The sequence below is a fragment of the Hyla sarda genome, chromosome 5 (genome assembly GCF_029499605.1).
Source record: "Hyla sarda isolate aHylSar1 chromosome 5, aHylSar1.hap1, whole genome shotgun sequence".
NCBI lineage: Eukaryota > Metazoa > Chordata > Amphibia > Anura > Hylidae > Hyla > Hyla sarda.
In genome coordinates, this window is record NC_079193.1 from 212937986 (window position 1) to 212958701 (window position 20716).

Below are 20716 nucleotides of genomic sequence, written 5' to 3' on the forward strand. Positions count from 1 at the left end.
ATTTTTCTCCAGCTATTCTCTCTGAAAATATCGGCGCCTGACAGACCCCATTGACTATAATGGGGTCCATCAGACCTGTCAAAATAACAGCTGTCAAACTCCCAAAAAAAAAGAAAAAAAGAGTTTGATGACAAGTTTGATGGGGCATAAAGGTAGTTTGAAAGGATTAAGGCTAAGTTTCCACTTGTTGCTATTTTTCTGGCAGTTTTTGGATATCTGCCACTGCAGTTTTTGAGCCAAAGTCAGAAATGTATTCAAAAGGAATAGGACATATAAAGGAAGGACTTATACTTCTTCTCCCCTATGGATCCACTTCGGAATTTGGCTCAAAAACTGCCAGAATAAAAAAACCAAGTGGACACTTAGCCTTAATGTGATCAATATAATCGGACTGACCCACAGAATAAAGAGAACATGTCCATTTTACCGTAAAGTTCACTTCCTAAAAACAAAAAGCCACACAATTGTAAACATTTGTTTTGCCATACATTTTGTGGTAAAAGGAGTGCAGTCATTATAAAACAGTACCAGTGTTTCCCAACCAGGGTGCCTCCAGCTTCAGCAAAACGACAACTCGCTGTCCGGGCATGCTGGGAGTTGTAGTTTTGCAACAGCAGGAAGCATCCTGGTTGGGAAACACTGCAGTAATCTCTTGACTACATTTTCTCCGAGTCCCAACTCACACAACGAACACTGCACTAGTCAGTCCCAGCGCAGTTCTGAGTGTATTAAACCGCTGCCAACCACTACCGGAAGTGACATGTGCAGCGCCGGAAGTGACGATAGTTTTCCCCTTCCGCTCCCGTAACCTCGTCTCCTCCGAATCCTGGAGCTCTGAGAGGAAAATGGCCGCTGTGGAGTCGGAGCTGCGCGATCCAGAGTAAGAAGGAGTTCGCGGGGATGGCGTCAGGGCGGGGGACTGGTTAGGGAGCGGGCCCTGTGCCCGGTGGTGGTCGGGAGTGATGGGGCAGTGCACGGCTTTCTTCGCGTCGTGGAGCGGACTTAGGGCTTGTGAGGGAAAACATGCATGGCTGTATATACAATGGCGACCTGGATTACCTCAGAAGGCATTGCTAGACCCGAGTGGTCACCATGGGCGGCTGTGTTCCTCCCGCGCGAACAGCTGTCACTATTGTCTGCCTCTGTGAGGCTGTGCCGTGTAATAGAGGTGTATATGGTGCCAGGCTGGTACTGGGATATACCCTGTCCCATTATCGCCTCAATATGGCATCCATTTATCACAGCTCTGGGTCCTCCAGTAAAGCTATTGAAGACTGGAGGGGATTCTAGAAGACATATGGGTGACTTATCTTAAATATGGTAATTTACCTTTAGGGTAGGGTCACCTGCACAGTACTTTCAGCGTATCTTGATGCTGCTGATTTTCCTATACATTGACTTTAATGTGTAAGAAAATCAGCAGCAGAAAATACACAGCAGAATATGCTGCAAATGATGTACGTGTGGCCCTTCCCTTAGGGTCTATTCACGCATACAGTATTTTGCCCATATTTGATGCTGCAGATTTTAATGTAAACTAACTGAACAAAGCTTCAAATTCTGCGCAGCATACTGTACATGTGAATAGACCCTTAAAGGGGTACTCTGGTGGAATTTTTTTTTTAAGGTCAACTGGCTCCAGAAAGTTAAACAGATTAGGAAATTACCCCTAATAAAATATTTATTTTATAATTTCAGTACTTACTAGCAGCTGTATACTACAGAGGAAATTCTTTTCTTTTTGGATTTCTTCTGTCTGACCACAGTACTCTCTTCTGACACCTCTGTCCATGTCAGGAACTGTCCAGAACAGGAAAAAAATCTACTTCAGGGGTGTGGAAAAAAAAAAAAAACTACTTGTCCAAGGGACTAAAGCGGAACACAATCTACTTGTCCCTCAAGAAAATCCACTTGCCCTGGAAGATAAAATAATTTCAACCAAAATAGTACGATCCCCCCCCCACTAGACCACCAGGGATGGATATAAGATCCCTTTAGACACTGCTGTCAACTTTGACAGCGGTGATGTAATGGTTTAACCCCTTAAGGACTCAGCCCATTTTGGCCTTAATGACTCAGACAATTTAATTTTTACGTTTTCATTTTTTCCTCCTCGCCTTCTAAAAATCATAACTCTTTTATATTTTCATCCACAGACTAGTATGAGGGCTTGTTTTTTGCGTGACCAGTTGTCCTTTGTAATGACATCACTCATTATATCATAAAATGTATGGCGCAACCAAAAAAACACTATTTTTGTGGGGAAATTAAAACGAAAAACGCAATTTTGCTAATTTTGGAAGATTTTGTTTTCACGCCGTACAATTTATGGTAAAAATGACGTGTGTTCTTTATTCTGAGGGTCAATACGATTAAAATGATATCCATTATTACATACTTTTATATTATTGTTGCGCTTAAAAAAAATCACAAACTTTTTAACCAAATTAGTATGTTTATAATCCCTTTATTTTGATGACCTCTAACTTTTTTATTTTTCCGTATAAGTGGCGGTATGGGGGCTCATTTTTTGCGCCATGATCTGTACTTTTTTTTGATACCACATTTGCATATAAAAAACTTTTAATACACTTTTTATAATTTTTTTTTAAAAAATGTATTAAAAAAGTAGTAATGTTGGACTTTTTTTTATTTTTTTTCGTTCACGCCGTTCACCGTACGGGATCATTAACATTTTATTTTAATAGTTCGGACATTTACGCACGCGGCGATACCAAATATGTCTATAAAAAATGTTTTTTACGCTTTTTGGGGGTAAAATAGGAAAAAACGGCCGTTTTACTTTTTTATTGGGGGAGGGGATTTTTCACTTTTTTTTTACTTTTACATTTTTTTACATTTTTTTTTACACTTGAATAGTCCCCATAGGGGACTATTCATAGCAATACCATGATTGCTAATACTGATCTGTTCTATGTATAGGACATAGAACAGATCAGTGTTTACGGTCATCTTCTGCTCTGGTCTGCTCGATCACAGACCAGAGCAGGAGACGCCGGGAGCCGCACGGAGGAAGGAGAGGGGACCTCCGTCCGGCGTTATGAATGATCGGATCCCCGCAGCAGCGCTGCGGGCGATCCGATCGTTCATTTAAATCGCGAACTCCCGCAGATGCCGGGATATGTATTGAATCCGGCACCTGAGGGGTTAATGGCGGACACCCGCGAGATCGCGGGCGTCGGCCATTGCCGGCGGGTCCCTGGCTGCGATCAGCCGCGCATGACACGGGCATCGCTCCGATGCCCGCGGTTATGCTTAGGACGTAAATGTACGTCCTGGTGCGTTAAGTACCACCTCACCAGGACGTACATTTACGTCCTGCGTCCTTAAGGGGTTAATAGCGGCCCCGGTGACGGCAGCATGCCGGGCTATTAGCGGCAGGAAAGTTGTAGCTCCTTGTGCACCCGAGCCAAGCCCAGAAAAGTCTAGATGTAACTTTTTGATCACCATAAAAAATTTCTCATATGAAGTGACCAAAAATGAACAATTCTGGACAATTCTTTTACATTCACACCGTTCACCGTACGGTTTAATTAACATTATATTTTAATAGTCTGGACATTTCCACATGCAGTGATACCACTTATGTTTATTTTTGTACATTATTTTTATTTAAAGAAAATTGGAGACTTTTATTAGTAAAGGGGCTTATTCACATATATACGCACTTTTTAAAATATTTGAATCACTATTTTTCAGTCTCAATAGGGACTTATGTGTTACTGGGGGGGGGGGGGGTTCTGCTTCTCCAGTTTGTGTGGTGCATTTTGTGTCAGAAAATGCTGGAAGTTGCATTTAGTTACTAGATAACTACAACTCCCAGCATGCCCTGATACAGCCTATGGTTGTGTGGGTGTTGCAGCATGTTGCACTGTATAGTATTACAGTTAAGGTTATTGTGTAACATGCTGGGAGTTGTAGTTTTGGTTTGTGTCAGCTGCAGAGCCATAGGATGTGTCAGGGAATACTGGGAATTACAGTTAGTAACTACAACACCCAGCACGCCCTGATGCAGCCTATGGCTCTGCAGCTGACCTGAACCAAAACTACAACTCCCAGCATGTTGCACTTTATAGTTGTACAGTTTAGGTTATGGTGCAACATGCTGGGAGTTGTAGTTTTGGTTCGGGCGTGTTTGTGTGCATCCGTGGGGCTCTTGGTCGGCGGGTGAGTTTGAAGGGGGGGGGATTCTAGGGGTGCAATTTAGTGCGGGTGGCCAGAAGACACTAAAAATAAATAAAATTAGATAGCACAACTGGCGGCAGTGCCCCCCCCCCCCCACATCATACATTACATACACACGTGACGGATACATCATACACATATACACTCTCACCATACATATGCACACATCATACATACACCCGCCACTGCCCCCCCCACATCATATATTACATACACACATCACACTTACACTCATACATACACTATACATACACATACATCACACATACACTATGCATATACATACACCGCTGCCCACCCCACATCATACATCACATACATACACACATCATACATTACATACACATAACACTTAGATAGACATCATACACACATCATACATTACATACACATCACGCACAGACATCATACACACATCATACATTACATAAACATCACACACACATTATACACACATCCCACATAGACAGACATCATACACACATCATACACACATCATACATTACATACACATCACACACACATTATACACACATCCCACATAGACAGACATCATACACACATCATACATTACATACACATCACACAGACATCATACATTACATACACATCACACATAGACAGACATCATACACACATCATACATTAGATACACAGACATCATACACACATCATACATTGCATACACATCACACATAGACATCATACACACATCATAAATTAGACATCATACACACATTATACATTACATACACATCACACACAGACAGACATCATACACACATTATCATTACATACACATCACACACAGACATTATACACACACATCACACATACACTCACACCATACATATACAACCACCCTTCCTGTCGCCTGCATTCTCTGCCTCCTCACCTGATCCCGCCATGAGTGGACATCAGAGCTGTACCCGGCCGGTGTCAGGTTACATGGGTTTAAAATCTCCTTTCACACCGGACGTCCTCTCCCCTCCCCTGCTCTGTGTTTTCCCCGTGCAAACATGCAACCTCCCCGTGATGGATTAGGTCCTGTGAAGAAAGAGCAGGGGAGGGATAGAGCTGTGTGCGGGGGAGGGGAGGAGCTGTGTGCCGAGCTGTGGACATCCTTTCTCTCCCCCTGTCTTCTTGTGTTATGTGTAGCTGCGTCCTCCATCCTCCGGGAGGATTAGATAAGGGGGCGTGGCTCAATTATGTAATGCGAACGTGCGACCTCGGTGTCTGCGGTCAGCTGGGCCGCCGCCCCCTCCATACACTCTGAGCGCCGGTGTGAGGTGCAGACTTGCATCCGCTCCTGCACCTCACACCGGCAGTAAAGAAAAATAAGGGGGAAGTCGGTCCGGCCCGGCAAGCCCGATACAGGGCTAAATCTATAAACAATTCACCTGCCCGGCGCCCAAAACTACTTGTCCCGGGCGTCGGGCGATAGAATTTCCACATCCCTGCTACTTAACAAACCTATGCTGCTCTGGACAGTTCCTGACATGAACAGAGGTGTTAGCAGAGAGCACTGTAGTCAGACAAAATAAATCCAAAATGAAAATAATTTTTCTCTGTAGTATACAGCTGCTAACAAGTGCTGGAAGGATTAAGATTTTTTTAATAGAAGTAATTTACAAATCTGCTTAACTTTCTGACACCAGTTGATTTAAAAATAAATAAAATGTTTTCCGCCAATGTACCCCTTTAACATGAAGGGCTAGGGCGGCATCTGATCATGTGCCCAGGATAAAGGAAAGCCTGGCTATACTGTAATTCGTGAGGATATCTGATGTACCCTATAATGGGTCCTATAATGTTATGTGGCGGGTACGTACCCAGGTGCATATAAAATGTGAGCTAACTTAGTGTAGTATCACAATTCTCCATTTCACAGCGTTACTTTGCGCTGACTAGCAGTTAGAAGGACATGAATGAATTCCGTTCGGAAATTTGGTCGTGTTTGGGCCTACACAGTGCAGGAACAGTGACGTTATTGTTCAGACTTTTCAATGGGTGGTGATATTAAACATGTTTGTTTTTTGTTACTTTTTTCATATGAAAAATATCTTGATGTATTGTACAACCCTCTTCGGGGTCGCTTTTTACTTCACTAGTGTCAGAATTGGGGCTTCCTTTTGTCACAACTGCTATCTGTTGTGACCCTCCGAAGTGGGAGCTGCCACGCCCCCTCCATAAAGCTCTATGGGAGAGCTAAAGATTGCAGAACGGCTCTCCTATAGAGCTATATGGAGGGGGCGTGGTGGCTCCCGTTTTCGGCAGGGGTTGTGACGCGCTTCTGTGCTGGAGACTCGGAGCTCAAACAGGAGATTGCGAGGGGCCCCAGCACTCGGACCCCCTGCGATCTAAATCTTATCCCCTATCCTTCGGATAGGTGTTTAGTTTTTATTTGTGATACTTTTACCTCATGGGGGCGTATGCATATGTCCTTCATCCCCGATCCTTAAGGACTCGGGGCGTACCTGTAAACTGAGAATTTCCGGTCCCTGCTGCTCACTGGGCGGGGAAATAATTAAGCAGGCATCCCGTGACAACGCCTGGGGGCGTCCTGAAACCCCCCATGTCGGCGATCGCCGCAAATCGCCGATCAATTCAGTTTGGCGATTTGCGGCCATTCCGGGTCAATCGGGTCCCCGGTAACCCAAAAAAAAAGGATGATGGGTGCTGTCCGAGACGGCATCTATTGTGCCACCTCACGATCGTCCTGATTCGTCGGCCGGTAACTCCTGCTTTTAGGGTGTCCCTAACGGCACCCGCTTCGCCCCTGTTCTGGAGTGCGAGAGCGGGTGCCAGGAGTCCTCACCTGAGGCTGGGGCTCCCGATCCCCGTCATCGGCGGCGGGATAGGGGCCCCAGGAGTGGAGTCGGCAGCGGCAAGCGGATCATCAGAGCGCAGCAGCAGGAGGTAAGGCTGACCTCCTGCTGTTGCTTAACAACAACTCCCAAAAGGGCATGCTGGGAGTTGTTGTTATGCAACAGCAGAAGGTACAACTACAACTCCCAGCATGCCCTTTTGTAGTTTGTGCATGCTGGGGGCTGTAGTTATACAACAGCTGGAAGCACATTTTTGTGCCTCCAGCAACTACAACCCCCAGCATGCACGGACAGCCAAAGGGCATGCTGGGAGTTTCAGTAGTGTGCCTCCAGCTGTTGCATAACTAGTCCCAGCATGCACTTTGTCTGTCCGGGCATGCTGAGAGTTGTAGCTTTTTGCAAGAGCTGAAGGCACACTTGTTGCAAAACACTGAGTTTGTTACCTAAATCAGTGTTTCGCAACCAGTGCCCCTCCAGCTGTCGCAAACTACAACTCTGAGCATGCACTGATAGACCGTACATGCTGGGAGTTTTAGTTTTGCAACCAGTGTGCCTCCAGCTCTTGCATAACTACAACCCCCAGCATGCACGGGCAGCCAAGTTTTTAACAGCTGGAGGTTTGCCCCCCCCAAATTTGAATGTACAGGATACATTCACACTGGCAGGGGTTTACAGTGAGTTTCTCGCTGCAAGTTTGAGACGCAGCAAATTTTCCAGTGCAGCTCAAACTCCCAGCGGAAAACTCGCTGTGAACCTGCCCGTGTTAATGTACCCTTAAAACACACTACAAAATAAAAAGTAAAACACTACATATACACATACCCCATAAAAATGAAAAACGTCTGGTAAGGCAGAGTTTCCAAAATGGAGCTACCAGCTGTTGCAAAACAACAACTCCCAGTATTGCCGGACAGCCATTGACTGTCCAGGCATGCTCAAAGTTTTTCAACAGCTGGAGGCACCCTGTTTGGGAAACACTGCCGTAGGGTAATTTTGGTATCGGAGGCAAATGTAATTCTTGCATCCGGGTCCGTCCCCATGCAAATCACAAATTTAGGCCTTAAATGCGCATGGCGCTCTCTCACTTCGGACCCTGTCGTATTTGAAGGCAACAATTTAGTGCCACATATGGGGTATTTCCGTACTCGGGAGAAAAACTGATTTTGGTGTGCTTTTTCTCCTTTTACCCCTTATGAAAAGGTAAAGTTGGGGTCTACACTTGCATGTTATTGTAAAAAAAAAATTTTTATACTAACATGCTGGTGTTGCCCCATACTTTTCATTTTCACAAGAGGTAAAAGGAAAAAAATTTGGGTGTAAAATGCTCTGTGGACGCACAACAAGGCTCAGGAGTGAGAGCGCACTGTGTAAATTTGAGGCCTAAATTGGTGATTTGCACAGGGGTAGCTGATTTTACAGCGGTTCTGACATAAATGCAAAAAAAAAAAATACCCACATGTGACCCCATTTTGGAAACTACACCCTCATGGAATGTAACAAGGGGTATAGTGAGCCTTAACACCCCACAGGTGTTTGACGATTTTCGTTAAAGTTGGATGGGAAATTTTTTTTAAATAAATTTCACTAAAATGCTGGTGTTACTCTAAATTTTTCATTTTCACAAGGGAAAATAGGAAAAAAGCCCCACAAAATTTTTAAGTATTTGAGTAAGAACATACCCCATATGTGGATGTAAAGTGCTCTGCGAGTGAACTACAATGCTCAGAAGAGAAGGAGCGCCATTGGGCTTTTGGAGAGAAAATTTGTCCGGAATTGAAGGCCTTGTGTGTTTACAAAGCTCCCATGGTGCCAGAACAGTGGACCCTCCCCCCCCAACTTGTGACCCTTTTTTGGAAACTACACCCCTCACGTAATGTAATAAGGTACAGTGAGATTGGAACAGTGGTCCGTGAAAATGAAAAATTTAATTTTTCATTTGTACAGCCTACTGTTCGAAAGATCTGTCAACCGCCAGTGGGGTGTAAATGCTCACTGCACCCCTTATTACATTCCATTTGGGGTGTAGTTTCCAAAATGGGGTCACATGTGGGGGGGGTCCACTGTTCTGGCACCATGGGGGCTTTGTAATTTGCACATTTCAAACAAATGTTCTCTCCAAAAGCTCAGTAGCGCTCCTTCTCTTCTGAGCATTGTAGTCCGCCTGCAGAGCACTTTACATCCACATATGGGGTATTTCCTTACTGGGGGCATTTTTTCCTATTACTGCTTGTAAAAATGTAAAATTTGGGGAAAAAACAGCATTTTAGTGATAAAAAATATTCATTTACACATCTGACTTTAGCGAAAATCCGTCAAACACCTGTGGGGTGTTAAGGCTCACTGTAGCCCTTGTTACGTTCCTTGAGGGGTGTAGTTTCCAAAATAGTATGCCATGTGGGGTTTTGAGTTTTCACCTTCACTTTGTTGCTATTCCTGTGAAACACCAAAAGGGTTAACAAACTTTCTGAATGTCATTTTGAATTCTGTGAGGGGTGCAGTTTCTATAATGGGGTCATTTATGGGGTATTTCTCACAGAAAAGCCGCTCAAATCCGCTTCAAACTCAGATTAAGAATTTTTTTTGAAAATGTATGCTTTACTTATTTGAGGCCCTCTGTCTTGAAAAATTTAAAACATATCAACTTCATGATGCCAACATAAAGTAGACATATTGTATATGCGAATCAATATTTAATTAATTTATTTGGAACATCCATTTTCCTTACAAGCAGAAAGTTTTAAAGTTAGAAAAATGCTAAATTTTCATGAAATTTTGGGTTTTTTCACCAGGAAAGGATGCAAGTAACGACAAAAAGTTACTAGTATGTTAAAGTAGAATATGTCACGAAAAAACAATCCCGTAATCAGAATAAAATAATCTCAGTTATTAATGCATAAAGTAAAGAATTTCAAAAAAGGGCTCAGTCCTTAAGGTGAAAATGAGTCCCTAAGGAGTTAAATGACACTTTATGTAATCTCTGTAGGGCCATACCTATTTGTATATAGGTTTCATTTGAATAAATTATAACTTTTTTGGTGAAAATAAGTATGCTTAACCTCTTAAGGACCCAGAACGTACGGGGACGTCCCCGCACCCTGGGCTTTAAGGACCCAGGACGTCCCCGTACGCCCTGGCGTTTTCCAATCCCTGCCGTGCGCCGGGCAGAGATCGGAACGGCATGTCTGCTGATATCCTTCAGCAGGCATGCCGTGCAAATGCCGAGGGGACCCCTGCATGTCGTTGATCGCCGGAGATCGCTTGCGAAATCACGCAAGCGATCTTCAGCGATTCGGGTCACAAGTTTTTTTTTCAGTGACAGCCTGGTCAATCTAATGGTGGAGCAAACGAACTTGTACGCCCAGCAGTTCATTGCCCACCACCCCGATTCCTTTTTGGCCAGGTCCAATGAATGGCGCGCCATTGATGCAGCGGAAATGAGGACATTTTGGGGCCTCACGCTGCATATGGGCCTGGACAAAAAAACAAGTGTCCGTCATTACTGGAGCGGGGACGTCCTCTATCAGACCCCGCTTTACAGTATGGCAATGACACGGAAGCGGTACAAGGCGATTCGGAAATGCCTGCATTATGCAGATAATGCGGCATGTCCGCCCCGAGGTGATCCCGCCCATGACCGGCTTTACATAGTGAGGCCGGTCATCGATCACTTTGGGGCCAAATTTTGGGAGGCCTACGTACCGCTCGGGGACCTCTCGGTAGATGAGTCCCTCATCAGTTTTATGTACCCCATATTATGGGCCTCTGTACCCCACCTGTCTACCCCAGTTACGGCCCGTTGTCCCCCATAGTGTTCCCCTATTTTAGGGCTCAGTGCTTCCCCCCCCCCCCCCCATATTAAATCTCCTTGAGGGGGCATCCCACATTCTGGCTGCTATAATAAGCTCAAGGCCCCTGACTGACTTCCCACTCCAAGACCTGGTGTGCACCCGCGGAGCGAAAATCATAAAAAATTAAGGTATGTCCTTATTCCAAAGAAATGTATTTACAAATTTTGGGGTGTCTTTTCTGCTATTAACCCTTGTAAAAATGTAAAAATTGGGGGAAAACCCACATTTTAGTGAAATTTTTATTTCTTTATTTTACATATGCAAAAGTCGTGAAACCACTGTGGGGTATTAAGGCTTACTTTACCCCTTGTTACGTTCCTCAAGGGGTCTAGTTTCCAAAATGTGATGCTATGTGGTTTTTTTTTTTTTGCTGTCCTGGCACCATAGGGGCTTCCCAAATGCGACATGTCCCCCCCATTTCAGCAAAGTTTGCAAATGTGACTCCTCTTCTGAGCATTGTGGCGCTCCTGCAGTGCACTTGACGTCCACTTATGGGGTACCTCCATACTCAGAAGAGATGCGGTTACAAATTTTGGGGGGTATTTTCTGTTATTAACCCTTGCAAAAATGTGAAATTTGGGGGGAAACACACATTTTAGTGAAAAAAATATATAAAAAAATTTACATATGGAAAAGTCGTGAAACCCCTGTGGGGTATTAAGGCTCACTTAATTCCTTGTTACGTTCCTCAAGGGGTCTAATTTCCAAAATGGTATGCCATGTGGGGTTATTTTGCTGTTCTGGCACCATAGGGGCTTCCCAAATGCAATATACCCCCCAAAAATCATTTCAGAAAAACGTACTCTCCAAAATCCCCTTGTCGCTCCTTCACTTCTGAGCCCTCTACTGCGCCCGCCGAACACTTTACATAGACATATGAGGTATGTGCTTACTCGAGAGAAATTGGGCTACAAATATAAGTATACATTTTCTCCTTTTACCCCTTGTAAAAATTCAAAAATTGGGTCTACAAGAACATGCAAGTGTAAAAAATGAAGATTGTGAATTTTCTCCTTCACTTTGCTGCTATTCCTGTGAAACACCTAAAGGGTTAAAACGCTGACTGAATGTCATTTTGAATACTTTGGGGGGTGCAGTTTTTATAATGGGGTCATTTGTGGGGTATTTCTAAGATGAAGACCCTTCAAATCCACTTCAAACCTGAACTGGTCCCTGAAAAATAGTGAGTTTGGAAATTTTGTGAAAAATTGGAAAATTGCTGCTGAACTTTGAAGCCCTCTGGTGTCTTCCAAAAGTAAAAACTCGTCAATTTTATGATGCAAACATAAAGAAGACATATTGTATATGTGAATAAAATTTTTTTTTATTTGGAATATCCATTTTCCTTACAAGCAGAGAGCTTCAAAGTTAGAAAAATGCAACATTTTCAAATTTTTCATCAAATTTTGGGATTTTTCACCAAGAAAGGATGCAAGTTACCAAAAAATGTTACCACTAAGTTAAAGTAGAATATGTCACGAAAAAACTATCTCGGAATCAGAATGATAACTAAAAGCATTCCAGAGTTATTAATGTTTAAAGTGACAGTGGTCAGATGTGCAAAAAATGGCCGGGTCCTAAGGTGTAAAATGGCTGGGTCCTTAAAGGGGTAGTCCAGTGGTGAAAAACTTATCCCCTATCCTAAGGATAGGGGATAAGTTTGAGATCGCGGGGGGTCCGACCGCTGGGGCCCCCTGCGATCTCTCTGTACGGGGCCCCGGCTCTCCGCCGAGATAGCGGGTGTCGACCCCCGCACGAAGCGGCGGCCGACACGCCCCCTCAATACATCTCTATGGCAGAGCCGGAGATTGCCGAAGGCAGCGCTTCGGCTCTGCCATAGAGTTGTATTGAGGGGGCGTGTCGGCCGCCGCCTCGTGCGGAGGTCGACACGCCCCCTTCCCGCCGGCTGTCGGGGCTCCATACAGGAGATCTCGGGGGGCCCCAACGGTCGGACCCCCCGCGATCTGCAACTTATCCCCTATCCTTAGGATAGGGGATAAGTTGCTCACCACTGAATCACCACTGGACTACTCCTTTAAGGGGTTAAAATTGTCCTTTCCTGATCCCTATAACTTCTTGGTTTTTTATTTTACGGTTATATTTTTTGAGCCGCAATCTGTAGTTTATCGGTACCATTGTGGTATTGATATAGCCATTTTTACTTATTTATTTTCTGGTATATGATGTGATATATAAAAAAAAATAAAAAAGCACAGCAATTTTGAGGTTTGGTATTTTTTTTACTTTTGCGCCTTTCAACGTACGGGATAAATAATTATAGTTATAATTATATATTTTATGTATAGTAATAACTAGTTATATTTTATTTTGGACAATTACGCATGCGGTGATACTATGAAAAATGGGAAATAAGGGGTGGTTTAACCCCTTAACGACGCCGGACGTAAATGTAAATCCTTGTGAGCTGGTACTTAACGCACCAGGATGTACATCTACGTCCTATACATAACCGCGAGCACCAGAGTGATGCGCGGCAGGTCCCGGCTGCTCCTAGCAGTCAGGGACCCGCCTGTAATGGCGGACATCCGCGATCGTGCGTATGTCCACCATTAACCCCTCAGATGCCGTGATCAATACAGACCACATCGCAGTCACTAAAATGGATGATCGGATCACCCGCAGCGCTGCCGCAGTGATCCGATCATCCAGAACGGCAGACGGAGGTTACCTCACCTGCCACCGCTGCCTTCTGCGATGGAGCTATGTCCTATGCATAGCACTGAACAGTATTAGCAATCGAATGATTGCTACAAATAGTCCCCTGTAGGGACTATTAAAGTGTAAAACAAAAAAGTAAAAAACAATGTGAAAAACACCCTACCCCAATAAAAACGTAAATTGTCCAATTTTCCCTATTTCACCCACAAAGTGTAAAAAAAAAAAAAATAATAATTTTTTTTTTAATATACATATTTGGTATCGCCGCGTGCATAAATATCCGAACTATTAAAATAAAATGTTAATGATACCGTAGCTGCTTTTTTTAACATTTTATTCCAAAAAAAGTATAAAAAATGTAATAAGTTTTATATAAGCAAATGTGGTATCAGTAAAAAGTACAGATCATGACGCAAAAAATGAGCCCTCATACCGCCGCTTATACTGAAAAATGAAAAAGTTATAGGTCTTCAAAATAGGGGGACTTTAACCCCTTAACGACGCAGGACGTATATTTACGTCCTGCGCCGGCTCCCGCGATATGAAGCGGGATCGCGCCGCGATCCTGCATCATATCGCGTCGGTCCCGGCGCTGATCAACGGCCGGGACCCGCGGCTAATACTACACATCGCCGATCGCGGCGATGTGCGGTATTAACCCTTTAGAAGCGGCGGTCAAAGCTGACCGCCGCTTCTAAAGTGAAACTGAAAGTGACCCGGCTGCTCAGTCGGGCTGTTCGGGACCACCGCGGTGAAATCGCGGCGTTCCGAACAACTGATCGGACTAGGGATGCACCGATATATCGGCGGCCGATACATATCGGCCGAAAATAGCTATTTCGGCAAAATGCCGAAACAACTAAAAAAGTGCCGATAATGACCACCTCCCCTGCCCGCCCACAGCACAATATACAAACACTGCCAGTGGCAGAGGCACTCGTGGGCGGTGCAGGGGGGGGCCGGCCGCAACATCTGGGGGGGTTGCGCTCTCCGGGATAGGATTAGGAATACTTCTTTTTATGTGCTCGGGCCGTTTTTAGTACACAGTATTAGTTTTTATATGCTCTGGCCGGCCCCCGCCTGCAGCCACACACGGGAGCCGGCCCGGGCACATAAAAAGAAGTATTCCTAATCCTATTCCGGACATCCCTGTGTCCCGAAAAATCTTTTCGGGATATAAGGATGTCCGGCGGTCACTCACCATTCCCCGGCGTCCTCCCGCGATCCTCCTTCGGTCCTTCGCTTCTCCGCCTCTATGGTCGTACGCACGGGACGTCACTGACGTCCCGTGCGTACAACCATAGAGACGCAGGTGGACCGCAGGATCTCGCAGGAGAACGCACGCCGGCCGGGGCCTGGTAAGTGACCGCGTCATCTTCTTCAGTATTCCGGTCACCGCTCCTCCGGTCCCGGCACCTACTGCTATGGTCCATATGCCATAGCAGTAGATGTGACCCCGGGCCGGAGGAGCGGTGACCAGAACACTGTGGGGGCAGCAGTACAGACATACAGCCTCCAGCCATACACTGTATATGGCTGGAAGCTGTATGTCTGTGGGGTGGGGGGAGCTGTCTACTGGGGGGAGCTGCCTAATATTGTTGGGGGGAACTGCCTGATATTGTTGGGGGGAGCTGCCTAATATTGTTGGGGGGAGCTGCCTAATATTGTTGGGGGGAGCTGCCTAATATTGTTGGGGGCAGCTGCCTAATATTGTTGGGGGCAGCTGCCTAATATTGTTGGGGGCAGCTGCCTAATATTGTTGGGGGCAGCTGCCTAATATTGTTGGGGGCAGCTGCCTAATATTGTTGGGGGGAGCTGCCTAATATTGTGGGGGGGGGGAGCTGCCTAATATTGTGGGGGGGGGGAGCTGCCTAATATTGTTGGGGGGGGAGCTGCCTAATATTGTTGGGGGGGGAGCTGCCTAATATTGTGGGGGGGGGGGAGCTGCCTAATATTGTTGGGGGGGGGGGAGCTGCCTAATATTGTTTGGGGGAGCTGCCTAATATTGTTTGGGGGAGCTGCCTAATATTGTTTGGGGGAGCTGCCTAATATTGTTTGGGGGAGCTGCCTAATATTGTTGGGGGGGAGCTGCCTAATATTGTTGGGGGGGAGCTGCCTAATATTGTTTTGGGGGGAGCTGTCTAATATTGTTTTGGGGGGAGCTGTCTAATATTGTTGGGGGGGAGCTGTCTAATATTGTTGGGGGGGAGCTGTCTAATATTGTGGGGGGGAGCTGCCTAATATTGTGGGGGGAGCGGCCCCACAATATCGGCATAACAAATGTGGGGGGGAGCTGCCTACAAATGTGGGGGGAGCGGCCTAATATTGTGTGGGAACTGCCTACTATTGTGGGGAACCTGCCTACTATTGTGGGGGAAATGCTGACCTAATTTGGGAACCTGCCTACTATTGCGGGGGAGCTGCCTACTATTGCGGGGGAGCTGCCTACTATTGCGGGGGAGCTGCCTACTATTGCGGGGGAGCTGCCTACTATTGCGGGGGAGCTGCCTACTATTGCGGGGGAGCTGCCTACTATTGCGGGGGAGCTGCCTACTATTGCGGGGGAGCTGCCTACTATTGCGGGGGAGCTGCCTACTATTGCGGGGGAGCTGCCTACTATTGCGGGGGAGCTGCCTACTATTGCGGGGGAGCTGCCTACTATTGCGGGGGAGCTGCCTACTATTGCGGGGGAGCTGCCTACTATTGCGGGGGAGCTGCCTACTATTGCGGGGGAGCTGCCTACTATTGCGGGGGAGCTGCCTACTATTGCGGGGGAGCTGCCTACTATTGCGGGGGGAATCTAATCTAATGTGGGGGAATCTAATCTAATGTGGGGCAATCTAATCTAATGTGGGGCAATCTAATCTAATGTGGGGCAATCTAATCTAATGTGGGGCAATCTAATCTAATGTGGGGCAATCTAATCTAATGTGGGGCAATCTAATCTAATGTGGGGCAATCTAATCTAATGTGGGGCAATCTAATCTAATGTGGGGCAATCTAATCTAATGAGCGGAGCGCTGCATTTTACCAGAAGACGGGGAGAAGTCATTTTCGGTATCGGTATCGGCCGGACATTTTTTTTAATTTTGGTTTCGGTTCTGAAATTTCCATTTCGGTGCACCTCTAGATCGGACACCGGGAGGGCCCTTACCTGCCTCCCCGGTGTCCGATCGACGAATGACTGCTCCGTGCCTGAGATCCAGGCAGGAGCAGTCAAGCGCCGATAATGCTGATCACAGGCGTGTTAATATACGCCAGTGATCAGCATAGGAGATCAGTGTGTGCAGTGTTATAGGTCCCTATGGGACCTATAACACTGCAAAAAAAATGTAAAAAAAAAGTGTTAATAAAGGTCATTTAACCCCTTCCCTAATAAAAGTTTGAATCACCCCCCTTTTCCCATAAAAAAAATGAAACAGCGTAAAAGAAAATAAAAAATAAACATATGTGGTATCGCCGCGTGCATAAATGTCCGAACTATAAAAATATATCATTAATTAAGCCGTACGGTCAATGGCGTACGCGCAAAAAAATTCCAAAAAAGCGTATTTTGGTCACTTTTTTATACCATTAAAAAATGAATAAAAAGTGATCAAAAAGTCTGATCAAAACAAAAATCATACCGATAAAAACTTCAGATCACGGCGCAAAAAATGAGTCCTCATACCGCCCCGTACGTGGAAAAATAAAAAAGTTATAGGGGTCAGAAGATGACATTTTTAAACGTATAAATTTTCCTGCATGTAGTTATGATTTTTTCCAGAAGTGCGACAAAATCAAACCTACATAAGTAGGGTATCATTTTAACCGTATGGACCTACAGAATAATAAGGTGTAATTTTTACCGAAATATCCACTGCGTAGAAACGGAAGCCCCCTAAAGTTACAAAATGGCGTTTTTTTTTCTCGATTTTGTCGCACAATGATTTTTTTTTTCCGTTTCGCCGTGCATTTTTGGGTAAAATGACTGTCACTGCAAAGTAGAATTGGCGACGCAAAAAATAAGCCATAATATGGATTTTTAGGTGGGAAATTGAAAGGGTTATGATTTTTAAAAGGTAAGGAGGAAAAAACGAAAGTGCAAAAACGGAAAAACCCTGAGTCCTTAAGGGGTTAAATGTACTTATTTGGTTAAAAAGTTTGCGTTTTTTTTTTTTAAGCACAACATTTTAATCGTATTGACCCAAAGAATAAAGAACACATGTCATTTTTACTGTAAATTGTACAGCGTGAAAACGAAACCTTCCAATTTGTGGTTTTCTTTTTAATTTCCCCACACTAATAGTATTTTTTTGGTTGCGCCATACATTTTATGGTAAAGTGAGTGATGGCATTACAATGGACAACTGGTTGTGCAAAAAACAAGCCCTCATACTAGTCTGTGAATGAAAATATAAAAGTTATGATTTTTTTAAGGGCTGAGTCCTTAAGGGGTTAAACTTTTGATATGGAAGGGGTTAATGTAAACTTTATTAAAACATGTTTTTACCCTTTATTGGTCCCCTTAGGGGAATCATTAGATTCCTCATACAGATCAGTGTACTTCTATAGAACTGCATTGATCTGTGTGCTCTATCAATCCCAGAGCCACGAACCATACCGCAGGACAGGGAAGCCCATCGGCTACCTCAACAGTGGATCACTAGTGTCACCCCACTAGATGACCACCACATGCCGGCTATTAGTGGCGGCCCTCAGCTACAGCAATCAGCTGAGGGCCACCCGCTATGGGGTGGACTTGAGTTTGGAGCTTTCGCCATACACCCTTAAAGGGGTACCCCTTCACATCTCATCCCCTATTTGTCTGCTGGTGTTTTGGAATTCTCCTTTCCCTAGATATTGCATTTAATGTGTTTTGTCTTTCATGTCTAACAGCTGTGAATAACATTTAACCCCTTAAGGACGAAGGGTTTTCAGTTTTTGCATTTTCATTTTTCCTCATCAACTTCTAAAAATCATAACGCTTTCAATTTTGCACATAAAATTCCATATCATGGCTTATTTTTTGTGCCACCAATTCTACTTTGCAGTGACATTAGTCATTTCACCCAAAAATCCACGGCGAAACGAAAAAAAAATTGAGATACAAAATTGAAGAAAAAATGTCATTTTGTAACTTTTGGGGGCTTCCTTTAGATCACTGCTATCAAAGCTGACAGCGGCTTCTAAAGAAGCCTGTAAATGCTCCCTGGTGGTCCAGTGGGGTGGATCGCCCCCCCTGCAGCGCCATCGTCGGGGGTGGGGTGGGGAGGGGTGATCCACTGTGGAGGTAGCCGGAGGGCTTACCTCTGCTTCCTTGTTTGTCCCAGCTCTCGCATTGGGAGTGCAGATCACACAGATCAATGTGGTTCTATGGAACCTTATTGATCTGCATGAGGAATCTAATGATTCCTCCTAAAATTCCCCTTAAGGGACTAATAAAAAAATAAATAAATAAATAAAAAAGGGTAACAAAAGTAAAAAAACACACATTAATCTCTTCCTTATTAAAAGTTTAAAACACCTCCCTTTTTCCAAATTCCATATAAAAACATAATATAAATAAATATATGTGGTATCGCCACGTGCATGACCGAACTATAAAAATATAATGTTAATTAAACCGCATGGTCAATGGCATATACGTAAGAAATACCAAAGTCCAAAATAGTGTATTTAGTCACTTTGTATGCTCTAAAAAATTATAAAAACCAATCAAAAAGTCCCATCAAAACACAAATGGTACCGATGAAAACTTCAGATCATGGCACAAAAAATGAGCCCTCATACCACCCCGTATATGGAAAAATGAAAATGTTATAGGTGTCAGAAGAGGACAATTTTAAACATGCAAATTTTTTTTGCTTGTAGTTATTATTTTAAGTAGTAAAATAAAGAAAAACCTATATAAATTGGGAATCATTGTAACCGTATCGACCTACAGATTAACCTCTTAAGGACGCAGGTCGTACCTGTACGCCCTGCGCCCGGTCCTGGTATATAACGTGGGGTCACGCTGTCACGTCATACCGGGTCGGTCCTGGCGGCTAATGACAGCCGGGACCCTGGGCTAATAGTGTGCATCACTGATCGTTGTGCCACGTGCTATTAACCTTTTAGTCGGGGCATTCAAAGTTGATCGCCGCATCTAAAATGAAAGTAAAAGCTTCCTGGCAGCTCAGACGTGCTGATCAGACAATCGCGGGGAAATTGCGTTATCCCGATCAGCTAGAACGCGAGTGGAGGTCCCCTTACCTTCCTCCGTTGTGTCCGATCGGTGATTGATTGCTCCAAGCCTGAAATCCAGGCTTGAGCTATCGACCGCCGATAACACTGATCTTTGCCGTGTCAATGCATGGCAATGATCTGTGTATGAGATCGGTATGTTCAGTGCAATAGCCACTAGAGGGGGGCAATTACACTGCAGAAAAAAGTGTGAAAAAAAGTTAATAAAGATAATTTAACCCCTTCCCTAATAAAAGTAAGAATCACCCCCTTTTCTAGGGATGTCCCGATACCATTTTTTTAAAGACAGAGTACGAGTACCAATACTTTAATTCTAGTACTCGCCAATGCCAATTACGAGTACTTTTCTTTTAAAGGGAATGTGACACCAGAGTGACGCGGTTTCTGGCGCTGCTTACCGTGCTGATATGTGCTTCCTTGTTGTGTGCAATGGAGGCGGCTGATATAGTATGAGCCAAGATTTCTCTCTTCTCCATTGGGCGGAACAGGAAATTTGCATTGGCAAAAAGACCAATGTCTCTGGAGCGATTGTGCTGTTGTTCCCTCTCCCCTTGTAGACAGCGCCGCTCCCTCTCCCCTTGTAGACAGCGCCGCTCCCCCTCCCCTTGTAGACAGCGCCGCTCCCCCTCCCCTTGTAGACAGCGTCGCTCCCCCTCCCCTTGTAGACATTAGACAATAAAGTGTAAATAAAAATAAACATATATGGTATCGCCGTGTTCGGAAATGTCAAAAGTATTAAAAAAATATATATATAATTAGTTAAACCGTATGGTCAATGGCATACGTGCAAAAAAATTCCAAAGTCCAAAATAGCGTATTTTTGGTCACTTTTTATATCATGAAAAAATGAATAAAAAGCGATCAAAAAGTCTGATCTATATAAATATGGTACCGATAAAAACTTCAGATGACGGCGCAAAAAATGAG

General features: G+C 44.5%; 1 protein-coding gene across 1 annotated transcript in view; it reads left to right on the forward strand.

Annotated features, from left to right (window-relative positions):
• The first annotated feature begins 735 nt into the window (after positions 1 to 735).
• PRPF4B (pre-mRNA processing factor 4B) overlaps positions 736 to 20716 on the forward strand; it is a 62500-nt gene continuing 42519 nt past the window's right edge. The window contains exon 1 of the mRNA XM_056521072.1: positions 736 to 880. Within this exon, the coding sequence (XP_056377047.1) occupies positions 846 to 880 (35 nt within the window). The 5' untranslated portion in view covers positions 736 to 845. The remainder of the gene's footprint in view (positions 881 to 20716) is intronic.